A 15,093-nucleotide genomic window follows, 5' to 3' on the forward strand; every position below is an offset into this window, starting at 1 on the left:
TCCCGGTTGATCATTTGGTGCATTTGTGTAAATTCAAAGCTGCAGTGGCAGATGCCGGTAGCATAATATAATAGGTTATTGGGCTTTAACTACTTGTAAAGGTAAAGTACACAAGGATGAAGTACACAAGTTAGTGACAGAATCACGACTTCAGAAACTGAGTAAAACTGTACCACATTTTGGAATGCCACTAATGCATGTAGATGCTTTACAGGTTTACCGATAACATGATTAAAAAGAAATTATCTGCACGTGCTTTGTGGTAATTAATGTTAGGTAATTGTTAGGTCAAAGTTTCAATACATTGAGTATACAGAGCCAGAATATCATAAACAGGACAAAATTAGTTTGTATTAAAATGTACAATACTGTGAGACCAATGAATTACTGTTTGGTATAATATTACCCTGCAGACTACAGCCGCACAACACTGCGAGCAGATGTTTGTGTGGTGCAGCTCCGGGTGGCTGTGCTTGTCCTGCCCAATGTGGCACGGGCATGTCTCCCTGGAGAAGCTCCTTATCCAGATCCTGGCCTTGAGTGCTTTGTTCCCAGTTGGGGGTTTGTGTCCTCAGGGGAGGTGAGTGAAGGTGGTTTTTATGGGCTTATAAAATATGCTTATGAAGTATCCTTAGGTTTTTACTCCAGTCTCCAAGAAGTAAAGGAAGTGTTCTGTGATAGAGATAGGGCATCATCATGTATTGGATCACTTTATTGATGCAGGGATGTGGGCCTCGAGTGAAATAATTGCTTCTGTGGTACCATTATTAGCTATTGGTTGTCTTGCTACTAAATTGCTTGCTGTGAAATAGTAACATTTAGAGTACAGAGTGCATTTTCTGTGTTGAGGATAAGAATATTGACTTTTAGGTTTTAAAAATGAAAATTAGATTATAACATTTAATGTCTTGAGTTGCTTGAATGTTTTTGTTATGTGCAGGGTGGCAAAGTCCGGTACGACCACTTCAGTCCTAAGCTGCGGCATCTTCCCTTCCTGGCCATTGATCGTGCCACATGCCAACGAAATCTGAGGAAGGTTAAGAAACTGGGATCCTTCTTCAGACTGAATCCTGGTGTGCTGTGTTCCAAGGGCACCGTTACACAAGACACCTGTCACGTGAGTACCACCACACATTGCAAAACTACTGAAGAAAGCCAGTGTACAGATAGTGGTGATCAAGTACTGATGTACTCTTATTATCCATGATATGGGACACGTACCTTTAATATTGCCTTTAATATTATTACTGCTTACTGCACATCTAATCCATTATGTTATGAATGCATTCTTAACTACTGTGCAGGAAAATGAAGTGGTGTGTTAAGACACTTGTTCCTGTCAGATAGTGTACTGATGTTTTCAAGCAAAATTTACTGATGTAGAGGTGACACTGCCTTCTCAAAACATTTAACTTTGACATGGTTGCCATGGAGATGACTTTTAAAGCTTGGATGTGCGGTAAGTGTCAACTATTAACAGAGCATTTGCTGAACAACAATATCGGCACTTTCAGGGTGTGGATAGGCACTGCCTTCTTCCATGGTTTTCACTTGGAGCTGTTCCATCGCTGTTGTTCACCTTTTATATAGATTATTTCTATCGTGATTTTTGCCTTGCATAATGTAACTTGTAGCAGTGTTGCATCTACTTGAATTCACCTGGTGACACAATTTTCAGGCTCTTATATTGGAAGGTAACAAACTGCATCTTTTGAAAACTTCTGGTACTCTCAAAGCAGTACAGTTGTATTGTATGATATGTAAACTTTATAATTCTAACCATTTTCACTGTTGCCATAAGCATCTGATGAAGTGTTCCCACATGACCCAGCTGCTGTGGTACAAATAACTGATGATTAAATTAATAATATTGTAATATACCATAACAATGTAATAATGTTTGAAGATTGTACAGTGCTTCCAAGATCACCAATGGAAAGAATAAGGAACTAGAATGGGATAGCATTCATTTATCCGTTCTCCAAGTTGTGAAGCAACACCATGAATGTTAACTGGGACGTGAATTAATTGGTTGAAATGTTAAGGAAGGGAATAGCTTTTGCATATTTTCTGCCACTCATGATTTTTGTCATGGACATAATTTTATTATGCTGTGACCTATTTGTGTATAAATATAACGCCTATTCATGACAATGTTAGATTTATAACTGAATAGGGACCTTCATCTGGGATGGTGGAGGCAATATTGCATATCAGTGCATTCACTGAATAATTTTTGATAAAACCTGATGAGGAAATTTTTGTATAGGTATCATTTAATTTGCCAATTTGCCATGAATTGAAGTGAGGTGCATGATGGGAAAGTATACAGGGATAGATAGAGGGAAGCAGCTTGTATTTGACATCATTGATGTTGATGGTTGGATATGGTGGGAGAGAGGTAATGTGCCTTGTGGGTTTTCTCTCCCTTTGATGATGACTTGGTGACGATTGTTCAGGGTGATGGTGGCAGTGGCCTGGTGTGTCGAGCTGCTTCTGGCCAATACATCTTAAAGGGTGAGTGTTTGTGCACATTCTGCAATGTGGAAGTGTAAACAGATGACTAAATTAAAAAAGTATAACATTTTGACACTAGCTGATGGGTTGTTGTCTGGCAGGCTTGGTGTCATGGGACATTGGCTGTGAGCATGGCAAACCCACAGCCTATGTTGATGTTGCATTCTTCCTGGACTTTATTTTGGGGACTATTGGCGCCACTTTGGAGAATGGCAAGCTGCATCTCGGCACAGCCCAGACTTCACACGCTGGCACCTTCGGCCAAGGAACCAGCTACAGCCACACAGCAGGGGATACCACAGCCCAGTCTGCTGCTTCCTACAGTGCAGCATCCCAGTCTGGCTCTTCCCATTCCAGTGGCACTTCTTATGGTACATCATCCCAGACTGGCTCTTCCTTCAGTACCGCATCACAATCTGGTAGTGTCTTGTATGCTACATCATCCCAGTCTGGCTCTTCCTACAATGCTGCAGCTCAAACTGGCTCTTCGTATGGTGCCACATCACATGGTGGTGGTACCTCGTATGGCGCAGCTTCACAGTCTGGCGGTTACAGTGCCACAACACATACCGGTGGCACTTCTTATGGTACTTCATCTCAGTCTGGTTCTGCTTATGGTGCCTCTTCCCATTCTAGTGGCCAGTCTTCATCTGGGCACAAGAGTGAATCATCAGGGCACAGCTCACAGCAGATCTACAAGCAAGGTGGCAGCCAGTACCACCAGGCTAATGTGGCAGTGCACAATGTTGATCCCTACTTGACAGGGGTGCCCAGCAAACCTTCCACACACGGGAGCTCCCCAGACCGCCAGGGCACGTACGGGAACTATGACCAGCGTGGTGACCGGGAATATTACAAGCGTGAGGATCGTTATGACCAGAGCAGCAGTCACAACAAACGTGGCGATGTACACAGAGATGGATATGCCACCAAGGAAGAAAAGACCAAGTATGACCGTGACTATAAGCGCGGTGACAGGTACGACGAAGACTATAAGCGCGGTGACAGGTATGACGAAGACCATAAGCGAGGTGACAGGTACGACGAAGACCATAAGCGCGGTGACAGGTACGACGAAGACCACAAGCGCGGTGACAGGTACGACGAAGACCACAAGCGCGGTGACAGGTACGACGAAGACTACAAGCGCGGTGACAGGTACGACGAAGACTACAAGCGCGGTGACAGGTACGACGAAGACTACAAGCGCGGTGACAGGTACGACGAAGACTACAAGCGCGGTGACAGGTACGACGAAGACTACAAGCGCGGTGACAGGTACGACGAAGACTACAAGCGCGGTGACAGGTACGACAAAGACTATAAGCGCGGTGACAGGTACGACAAAGACCACAAGCGCGGTGACAGGTACGACGAAGACCACAAGCGCGGTGACAGGTACGACGAAGACTACAAGCGCGGTGACAGGTACGACGAAGACTACAAGCGCGGTGACAGGTACGACGAAGACTACAAGCGCGGTGACAGGTACGACGAAGACTATAAGCGCGGTGACAGGTACGACGAAGACCATAAGCGCGGTGACAGGTACGACGAAGACCATAAGCGCGGTGACGGGTACGACGAAGACCATAAGCGCGGTGACAGGTACGACGAAGACCATAAGCGCGGTGACGGGTACGACGAAGACCATAAGCGCGGTGACGGGTACGACGAAGACCATAAGAGCGGTGACAGGTACGACGAAGACTATAAGCGCGGTGACAGGTACGACGAAGACCATAAGCGCGGTGACGGGTACGACGAAGACCATAAGCGCGGTGACGGGTACGACGAAGACTACAAGCGCGGTGACAGGTACGACGAAGACTATAAGAGCAGTGAAGACTACAAGAGTGGTGACAGGTACGATGACAGAGACCATAAGCCGGACAGCAAGTATGTTGACAGGCACGAGTACAAGCGTGATAAGTATGATGATGACTACAAGCGTGGCGACCATTATGACAGTGGCGACTTGAGAGAAAACAAGCACGGCCATGGCACCTCCTACCAACAATCGCACAAGTACAGCAGCACCTATCAACATAAGTATAGCTACAAACATGAATCCAACTACAAGGAGTACTCAAGTGACCAGGGGAAGTACTATAAGGATGGGGAGTACTATGACCACAGGGATGGAAAGTATTACAAAGATGGACAGTCCTATGACATTGATTACAATAATGGGAAGTACTACATGAATGGGAGGTACTATGACATAGACAGGCAAGGAAAGTACTACAAGGATGGAAAGTACTATAATATTGACAACAATGAGGGAAAGTACTATGAAGATGGCAAGTACTATGATTTACAGGATGGTAAATACTATAAGAATGGAAAGTATTATGATATAAACTACAAACATGGAAAGTACTACAAAGGTGGGGAATACTATGATCTAGATGATACTGGAAGGTACTACAAGGATGGCAAGTATCATGACATTGATTACAATAGTGGAAAGTACTACAAGAATGGAAAGTACTATAATTACAAGGAGGGAAAGTACTATGAAGATGGAAATTACTATGATGTAGATCACAATGAGGGAAAGTACTATATGGATGGAAAGTACTATGCTTTTAGGGATGGAAAGTACTATGGAGACTACTATGGCTACAACCATGGGAAGTACTATGATGGAGGATATGACCACGGCAAGTACTATGATAGTTATAGCCATCACTCGAGATACTATGACTATAACCATGACAAGTATTATGACATAAACTACAGTGATGGAAAGTACTATTATGATGGGAATTACTACTCCATTAATGAATATGGACAGTACTATAAAGATGGAAAGTACTATGACATGGACTACAAACATGGACAGTACTATAAAGATGGAAAGTACTATGATTTTGATGAACATGGGAAGTACTACAAAGATGGGAAGTACTATGATGTAGACTACAAGCATGGGAAGTACTACAGTGATGGAAAGTACTATGATTATGTAGATGGAAGATACTATAAGGATGGGAAGTACTATGATATTGATTACAATGATGGAAAATACTACTATAATGGCAAGTACTACAGTTTTAACAGTAAAGGGCAGTACTATAAGGATGGAAAGTACTATGACATAGACTACAGGCACGGCAAGTACTATAAGGGTGGGAAGTACTATGACCTGAATGAGCATGGAAGGTACTACAAAGATGGGAAGTACTATGATATAGATTACCACCATGGAAAGTACTATAGTGATGGAGACTACTATGACGTCTATCCTGACAGCAGTTACCGTGACCATGGCTATGGAGAGTATGACCACAGCAAGTACTATGATGGAGGTTATGACCACAGGAAGTACTATGATGGAGGATACAACCACAGGAGGGATTATGATGGTTATGACCACGCGAAGTACAAGGAGTACCGCCATCACTCAAGGTACTATGACTACAACCATGATAAGTACTATGATATAGATGGCAATGATGGAAAGTACTACTACAATGAAAATTATTACTCCATTAATGAATATGGGCAGTACTATAAAGATGGAAAGTACTATGACATGGACTACAAACATGGACAGTACTATAAGGATGGAAAGTACTATGATTTTGATGAACATGGCAAGTACTACAAAGATGGGAAGTACTATGATGTAGACTACAAGCATGGGAAGTATTACTGTGATGGAAAGTACTATGATTACGTAGATGGAAGATATTATAAGAACGGGAAGTACTATGATATTGATTACAATGACGGAAAATACTACTATGATGGCAAGTACTACAGCTTGAACAGCAAAAGTCAGTACTATAAGGATGGAAAGTACTATGACATGGACTACAGGCATGGCAAGTACTATAAGGGTGGGAAGTACTATGACCTGAATGAGCATGGAAGGTACTACAAAGATGGGAAGTACTATGATATAGATTACCACCATGGAAAGTACTATAGTGATGGAGACTACTATGACGTCTATCCTGACAGCAATTACTATGACAATGGTGAAAAGTACCATGACTACGACTATGGCTATGGAAAGTATGATCACAGCAAGTACTATGAAGGTGGTTACAACTATGGGAAGTACCATGATGGAGGTTATGACCATGGCAAGTACTTTGATCGTTACCACAACAGCAAGTATTATGAAGGGGGATATGACCATGGGAGGTACTATGATGGTTATGACCATGGAAAGTACAATGAGTACAGCCATCACTTAAGGTACTATGACTACAATCATGATAAATACTATGATATAGACTACAAAGATGGAAAGTACTACTATGATGGGAATTACTACTCCATTATTGAATATGGACAGTACTATAAAGATGGAAAGTACTATGACATGGACTACAAACATGGACAGTACTATAAGGATGGAAAGTATTATGATTTTGATGAACATGGCAAGTACTACAAAGATGGGAAGTACTATGATGTAGACTACAAGCATGGGAAGTACTACAGTGATGGAAAGTACTATGATTATGTAGATGGAAGATACTATAAGGATGGGAAGTACTATGATATTGATTACAATGATGGAAAATACTACTATGATGGCAAATATTACAGCTTTAACAACAAAGGTCAGTACTATAAGGATGGAAAGTACTATGACATGGACTACAGGCATGGCAAGTACTATAAGGGTGGGAAGTACTATGACCTGAATGAGCATGGAAGGTACTATAAAGATGGGAAATACTATGATATAGATTACCACCATGGAAAGTACTATAGTGATGGAGACTACTATGACATCTATCGTGATACAAAGTATAGTGACCATGGAGGGAAGTACCATGAAAGTGGAAAGTATCATGACTATGACTTTGGAGAGTACGAGTCTGCTCCTGTGAAGTACTACCATGATGGAAAGTACTACACTTACAGTGATGGGAAGTACTATAAAGGTGGAAAGTACTATGATATAGATTTTGATGATGGGAAGTACTATGTAGATGGAAAGTATTATAGCCTAAATAGGTATGGCCAATACTATTATGCTGGTAGGTACCATGATGTGGACTATATCAATGGGAAGTACTATAAGAATGGCAAGTATTATGATATGGATGAACATGGGAGATATTACAAAGATGGAGAGTACTATAACATTGACTACAATGATGGAAAATTCTTCAAAGGAGGCAATTACTATAGCTACCACAAAAATGGCCATTACTATGACTACATTGGAGATGGCAAGTACTATAACTTTGACTATGGGAAGTACTATGACCATGACAGACCATACTACAGGGACAGTGACTATAATGAACACTACTATGGTGGGAACAGATACTATGATGACTATGGACTAGACTACCAAGATGGATACTATGACAGGAAGAACTATGGTGGTGGTGGCTACAATGACTACTACGATTATGATGGAAAGTACAATGATGATCATTACGGTTACGATGAAAAATACTACAATGACTATTATGGTGACTATTATGGTGACTACAGTGGGTATGGATATGGCAGTAAGAGTGGTGTGGACTATGCACATGGGGACTATAATGGAGGTGGGTACAGCCATGGCAGCAAATACACCCACAGTAAGTATGACTACAGAGAATCAAAGTACTACAAACAGGGAGATAAGTACAGTCATAGCAGCTCAGCGCACCATGAGAAAAATTACCACAAGAGCAGCGAGTACAAAGACTACCACCATGTAGAGTACGACAACGACCACTATGGCCCATACCACCACTCAGACAACCACCACAACCAAGGTTATGACCATCACCGTCACCAGTATGACGTACGAAGCAATCAAGGGGAAGCAGACAGCGAAGGACAGGAACAACAGGACTATGAACACCTAGCAGCTGCAGAGGCTTCCAGTGGGACTTCCAAAGGTGTTCCAGCAGATTCCAGCAACACTGCAGATCAAGATTTGAAAGAGGTTGCCAGTGGAGAGGAGGATAAAGAGTCGGTGAGCGTAGTAGGTCCAGGCAGTATTGTGAGTTACATCAAGAAGTTGCAGAACAAGGCAAAGTCTCAGTAGCTATAGCCTATATGTAACCATATGGTGTGATTGCTTAATGTAATTGTAGCATTCTCTGTAAATAAATATATAGAAAATTGTGGATGTAAGTATTCAGTTTTAATGTTATGTAAAGAATTAAATAAAAAAATCCACTTACATTAGATCTTTACATTGGCCCTTAAAGTAAAGCTTGCTGTAACAATTGACTGGTTATCAGTGTTCTACCTATGTTGAATGCCTACATTCTGAAATTTGTCAATCTCTAATATTCTGTATTTAGAGACAAGTGAAAATGGTTTTTCACTTGTGTTTCAAAGATTCATGTTTTTTTTTTCCAGGTAGTCTAATAGGTTTACCACCTCTGAGAATCTGGTTAATTAGTAGTCCAAAATGTGTATGAGCATGGGACAAGAATAGTGAGTACAGTCAGTTAGAGGAGAGGAGTTGAGACGAAAAGCTTTTGATTCCATCCTGTCTAGAAGAGCACTATGAGTGGAACCCCCCAGACATGTGAAGCATACTCCATACATGGACGGATAAGGCGCTTGTAAAGAGTTAGCAGCTGGGGGGGTGAGAAAAACTGGCGGAGATGTCTCAGAACACCTAACTTCATAGAAGCTGTTTTAGCTAGAGATGAGATGTGAAGTTTCCAGTTCAGATTATAAGTAAAGGACAGACCGAGGATGTTCAGTGTAGAAGAGGGGATAGTTGTCTGGAAGGTTGTGTTGAGTTGATAGATGGAGGAATTGAGTTTTTGAGGCATTGAACAATACCAAGTTTGCTCTGCCCCAATCAGAAATTTTAGAAAGATAAGAAGTCAGGCGTTCTGTGGCTTCCCTGCGTGATATGATTACCTCCTGAAGGGTTGGACGTCTATGAAAAGACGTGGAAAAGTGCAGGGTGGTATCATCAGCGTAGGAGTGGATAGGACAAGAAGTTTGGTTTAGAAGATCATTAATGAATAATAAGAAGAGAGTGGGTGACAGGACAGAACCCTGAGGAACACCACTGTTAATAGATTTAGGAGAAGAACAGTGACCGTCTACCACAGAAGCAATAGAACGGTCAGAAAGGAAACTTGAGATGAAGTTAGAGAGAAGGATAGAAACCGTAGGAGGGTAGTTTGGAAATCAAAGCTTTGTGCCAGACTCTATCAAAAGCTTTTGATATGTCCAAGGCAACAGCAAAAGTTTCACCAAAATCTCTAAAAGAGGATGACCAAGACTCAGTAAGGAAAGCCAGAAGATCACCAGTAGAGCGGCCTTGATGGAACCCATACTGGCGATCAGATAGAAGGTTGTGAAGTGATAGATGTTTAAGAATCTTCATGTTGAGGATTTAGATGTTTAGGGTTTAGGCCAGCGAGGGCATGGAAAACATCATTGTGAAGAATTTTAATAGGTGGCATGAAGTAGTCAGAGGGTGGAGGAGAGGGAGGAACAAGCCCAGAATTGTCCAAGGTAGAGTTTTTAGCAAAGGTTTGAGCAAAGAGTTCAGCTTTAGAAATAGATGTGATAGCAGTGGTGCCATCTGGTTGAAATAGAGGAGGGAAAGAAGAAGAAGCAAAGTTATTGGAGATATTTTTGGCTAGATGCCAGAAATCACGAGGGGAGTTAGATCTTGAAAGGTTTTGACATTTTCATCTTTAAGGAGAGAGGATTGTCGAATATTATATAGTCATTAGTATATTTGGCTTCCGTTTAGCTTAGTTAGGCCTTAGATAGAATCAGCTGACGCCGTTTTCCTTTCAGGTTCCAACATTTCTTCAGCTTTGGTATTGACATTTATTGTACCATTTATAATGTCTTAAGTGAGTATTTCTAGGGGTAAAAGGACATTGTTATATTTATTTCTGTATTTTGGGTAAACACATGAAGCTGATGTGAACTGTAGCACAACATGATGTTGTGCGGGTTTTGTGAAGTGTTGAGAGAGACATTAGAAGCGCACTACACAGACGGGTTGTCTTTTTCTTGGCCTTCTCTTTTCAAGATTCCTAGCAAGGAAATGTCCCATTTCGACATTTTGGTGCCCAGACCCGGGATACACAGTCCCCAAGGACTGCTACATTAACAAGTTAAGTGTCTCCAGCCCTGCATTTTAGAAGAAGATGGAGAAGTTAGAGAAGGCCCGAGCAGCTTGTCAAGGATGGCTGTCAAGAGTGTGTGTCAAGATGGACGGACTCCTAGCCAAGAGCCCCCCAGCAACCTCCAGTGAGTTAGTAGAAGTTCTGGAAGAGTTTGATAAGAGGCTTAACAAGTTAGAAGAAGTGCAGTCAGAGATAGAATTGGAGATAAGTCCTGAGGCACTAGAGGAGTACTTGGACAAGGCAGATGCAGTCAGACAGCAAGCCAGGCAGAAGAGATTGTTGTGTGCTGACAAGCTTAAGAAACTGGCTGAGGGTGATAAGGACAAGTCGGATTCTTCAAGTACCACAGCCCCTCTCCATGCAAAACTTCCCAAGCTAGAACTACCTAGATTTGACGGTGACCTGAAGCAGTGGCAGAGTTTTTGGGAACAGTTCTCCTCACACATAGACGACACTGAGCTGCCCACCATTAGTAAGCTAACCTATCTACTGTCACTACTAGACGGCACTGCTAGGGACGTGGTGGAAGGAGTGCCGCACACCTGCGCCAGCTACAAGACCGTCGTCGACCTGCTGAAGCAACGGTTTGGCAAGTCGGAGTGCATCATCCACGCCCACGTCCAGGCTCTCCTTGATCTACAAGTTCCGGTCCACCAAGGCAAGACCTACATCCTACAGCTGTGGAGACTTCGGGACGAGGTGGTCAAGCACACGAGGAGTCTAGAAGCCCAAGGAGTTACAGGCAAGCAATGTGAAGTGCTACTAACCCCCATGATTGTTTCCAGACTGCCCACAGAGTTAAGGTTAAACTGGTCAAGGGATTGTAGTGGACATGAAAGTGATCTTGAGTGGCTTCTTAGTTGGCTTCAAAGGGAGATTGAAGTGATAGAAAGGAGTGAAATGTATAAGGGCAATGTTAAGAGTTTAGAAGGAAGGAAGGGTAGTAAGGATAGTAAAGAAGTACATAAGGGAAACAAGGAAAAATTGTTCACAGCCTCGGCTTTACATGTGACTTCCCCGCCTGAAAGATCAGATTGTGTGTTTTGTAGTAAGAGAAACCACAAGTCTGAGAAGTGCTACAAGTTTCTGGTGTTGGATGGGCAGCAGAGGTTTGACAAGATAAGGGAATTGGGTGTGTGTTTTAGATGTTTAAATAGTGGTCATAAGTCTAGAAGTTGTAAGGCCAAATGTTCCAAGTGTCGTGGTGACCACAATAGTACCATGTGTGGTGTTAAGTTGAGTGTGGTCCCTAAGGCCGAAGTAGAGGAGAGTAAACAGACGGGCACCCAAACCCTTGCGATGTTGTCAGGCCACTACAGGAACAAGACTGTGTTACAAACAGCTAAGGTAAAGGTAGTGAACCATAAGGGGGATATTGTTACTGCAAGGCTGATGTTTGACAATGGCTGTGATAGGTCATATGTTACCAATAAGTTTGTAGGAAGATGTAAACCTGAATGGGTCACCAATACAGAAGTCCCTTATAGTTCCTTTGGTGGCCATAGCTCAAGCAAGTGTGTACAAAGTAGTCTATACAAGTTGAAGCTTTTAGATGATAAGGGTGATTTGTTTTCCCTTGTGTTGGCAGGCATTCCCATTATATGTGAACCGCTAATTAGGCCAGTAGTACCAGAACACATTTTAAGTGCCTTTAATCATTTAAAGTTTGCAGATGACTTTGACCATAGTTCTCCTTTAGACTTAGATATCCTTATTGGTCTGGACTACTACTGGAGCCTAGTAACGCCTAGTGATGCAGTTCAAGTGGGGTTGACAGTTGCCCTGAAATCAGTGTTTGGCTGGACCTTGAGTGGAAACACTGGTAAATTTTCTGACACTACAGGTGTGCCTTTACTGCCAACCTTTAAACCTTCGTCACCTCAACTCTTGTGCATCTCTAAAGTCACTGATGCTGATATGTCTAACTTTTGGGATTTGGAGACTATTGGCATAAGTAGTAGCAAGGAAAGTAAGGAAGACGTTAAAGATAAGATTGTTCAAGAATATAGTGATAAGATCAAGTTTGTAGATGGTAGATATGAAGTCCACTTGCCGTGGAAGGACAACCCTAAGAAGGATACTTTGATGAGTAATGAAGTTCAAGCTAAGAAGAGATTAAATAAGCTTTTGGTGAAGTTGGATAAGGACGAAGACTTAAAGGCTGAGTACATGAAGGTATTTGCCGAGTATGAGCATTTAGGAATCATTGAAGAGGTGCCGGTAGAGGAAATTGTACACCCTGGCCCTGTTTACTACATGCCTCACAGGCCAGTTGTCAGACTCAGCAGCAGCACCACAAAGGTACGACCAGTCTTTGATGCGTCTGCCAAGGGTCCTAACGGGATTTCTCTCAATGACTGTATGACAACGGGTCCGTCTCTCAACCCAGACCTAGTAGAGATATTAATTAGATACAGACGCTGGCCCTATGTAGTTACTGCTGATATTGTTAAAGCTTTTTTGCAAATAAGTGTACAGAGCCAAGATAGAAATGTTCATAGATTTTTTATGCCAGCCGAAGGTGGAGTTAGACACATGAGGTTTACTAGAGTTGTTTTTGGCAATACATCAAGTCCTTTCCTTCTTAATGCTACGATTAAGACACATTTGAGTAAGTACTCTGAGTGTGAAGTAATTCAGGATCTTCAGAGAGACATGTATGTAGACAACTGGTTCAGTGGGGCTGATAGTGAAGTAGAGGCAGTAAGGAAGTACACCACAGCCTACAACATTATGTCTGAAGCCAACATGTCTCTTGAGAAGCTTGTATCCAATAGTTTAGTAATTGCATCAAAATGTAATGACAAGGTTCACTGTGTACAGGACGATGAAGTTAACAGTGTACTAGGTTTGAAGTGGTCTAAGGACAGTGATGTTTTTTCTTATTGTGGTCTAGACCTGGATTTCCCTTTGGAATTAGCATGTACCAAGAGGACAGTATTAAGTTTAATAGCTAAGATTTTTGATCCATGTGGATTTATCAGCCCATTTACCATGTATGCTAAGATACTTTTCCAAGATATTTGGAAGTCAGGTGTGTCCTGGGATGACAAGTTGTCACAAGATTTAGAAGTAAGATTTGAAAAATGGGTAAGGAGTACCAGACATTTGAGTCCATTAGTTATAGGTAGACATTATTTTCCCCATGTACCTTGGAAAAGTATTGAGTTTATTGAGATTCATGGGTTTGGGGATGCCTCGGAAAAAGGTTATGGGGCGTGTGTATACCTAAGGCTATGTCTTGACAGTGCATGTAACACTTCATTGGTTGTATCCAAGAGTAGAGTGGCACCAATCAAGAAATTAACCCTGCCTAAGCTAGAACTGTTGGGAGCATTGCTTTGTGCCAGATTGGTGGTGTTTGTGAAGAAGGCTCTGTATCTTAAGATTAAGACCCAAGTGACGTGTTGGACTGATTCCACTATTGCATTGGGATGGATAAGGAATGATCCAAGTTTAAAGGATGTATATGTCAACAACAGAGTTAGAGAGATTCAGCACCTGACACCTCCAAGTAACTGGTATCATTGCAAGGGGACAGAAAATCCTGCCGACTTGATAACCCGAGGGTTACTAGCAGAGAGCCTTCTTGGAAATGATCTGTGGTTTAGCGGTCCTAAGTATTTGTCTGACCCCACATTTAGAGTCCAGGAAAGAGATGCTTTAACTGCCAGCATTAACACTGTGAATGTTGTACTTGAGAATAATTTAGCATGTTTAGCTGTTCAGACTAGGACACCCATTTTTGACCTTGAGAGATATAATGATCTTGCTAAGTCACTAAGAATTGTTGGGTATGTTTTGAGATTCATAAATAATTGTAAAAGTAAAAGGTTGGGATGTGAGTTGGAAACTTGTAGATTTACAACTGAAGAACTAGAGTTTGCCGAATTAAAATTAATCTATGTAGAGCAGAGACAAGCCTTCCCAGATGAAATCAAAGCCATATCCAGTGAGCGGTCTCTTCCTAAGCATTCCAAGCTAAGCAAATTAAACCCATTTCTTGATCAAGAGGGTATTCTAAGAATCAAGGGTAGATTACAATTTTCTAGTCTGGGTTATAACTCAAAACATCCCATCATTCTTCCTAAGGGTCACTTTTCTAAGTTGTTAGTACAATTTCAACATAAGTTCATGAAGCATGCAGGTGTAAACAGCATTGTGTCATCATTAAGAACTAGTTTTTGGGTGATTGGGTTAAGAAGAATGGCAAAGACGGTGGTTAGAGAGTGTTTGAGTTGTCGGAGGCACGACAGCCGTCCTTGCAGTCAACCTGTTGCCCCTTTACCTGACCTGCGAGTCAACCCTGCACCTCCGTTTGCAGTTACAGGTTTAGATTTCACTGGCCCTTTATTTAGTGCTGATCATCCAGGGAAAAAATTGTATGTGTTACTTTTTACCTGTGCTGTTATTAGAGCTGTACATCTAGAACTCACAGAGTCCATGTCATTGGTCGATTGTATGCGGGCCATAAGGAGATTTGTTG

General features: G+C 42.0%; 1 protein-coding gene and 1 long non-coding RNA gene across 2 annotated transcripts in view; one reads left to right on the forward strand and one right to left on the reverse strand.

Annotated features, from left to right (window-relative positions):
- The window catches only part of LOC135108175 (uncharacterized), a 28,903-nt gene extending 20,227 nt beyond the window's left edge, over positions 1-8,676 (forward strand). Inside the window, exons 13-16 of the mRNA XM_064018946.1 lie at positions 414-580; positions 941-1,117; positions 2,460-2,517; positions 2,619-8,676. Of these exons, the coding sequence (XP_063875016.1) occupies positions 414-580; positions 941-1,117; positions 2,460-2,517; positions 2,619-8,536 (6,320 nt within the window). The 3' untranslated portion in view covers positions 8,537-8,676. The remainder of the gene's footprint in view (positions 1-413; positions 581-940; positions 1,118-2,459; positions 2,518-2,618) is intronic.
- LOC135108180 (uncharacterized) overlaps positions 1-15,093 on the reverse strand; it is a 32,300-nt gene that overhangs the window by 13,518 nt on the left and 3,689 nt on the right. The window lies entirely within an intron of this gene.

This window comes from Scylla paramamosain, chromosome 16 (genome assembly GCF_035594125.1).
Source record: "Scylla paramamosain isolate STU-SP2022 chromosome 16, ASM3559412v1, whole genome shotgun sequence".
NCBI classification, from domain to species: Eukaryota; Metazoa; Arthropoda; class Malacostraca; order Decapoda; family Portunidae; genus Scylla; species Scylla paramamosain.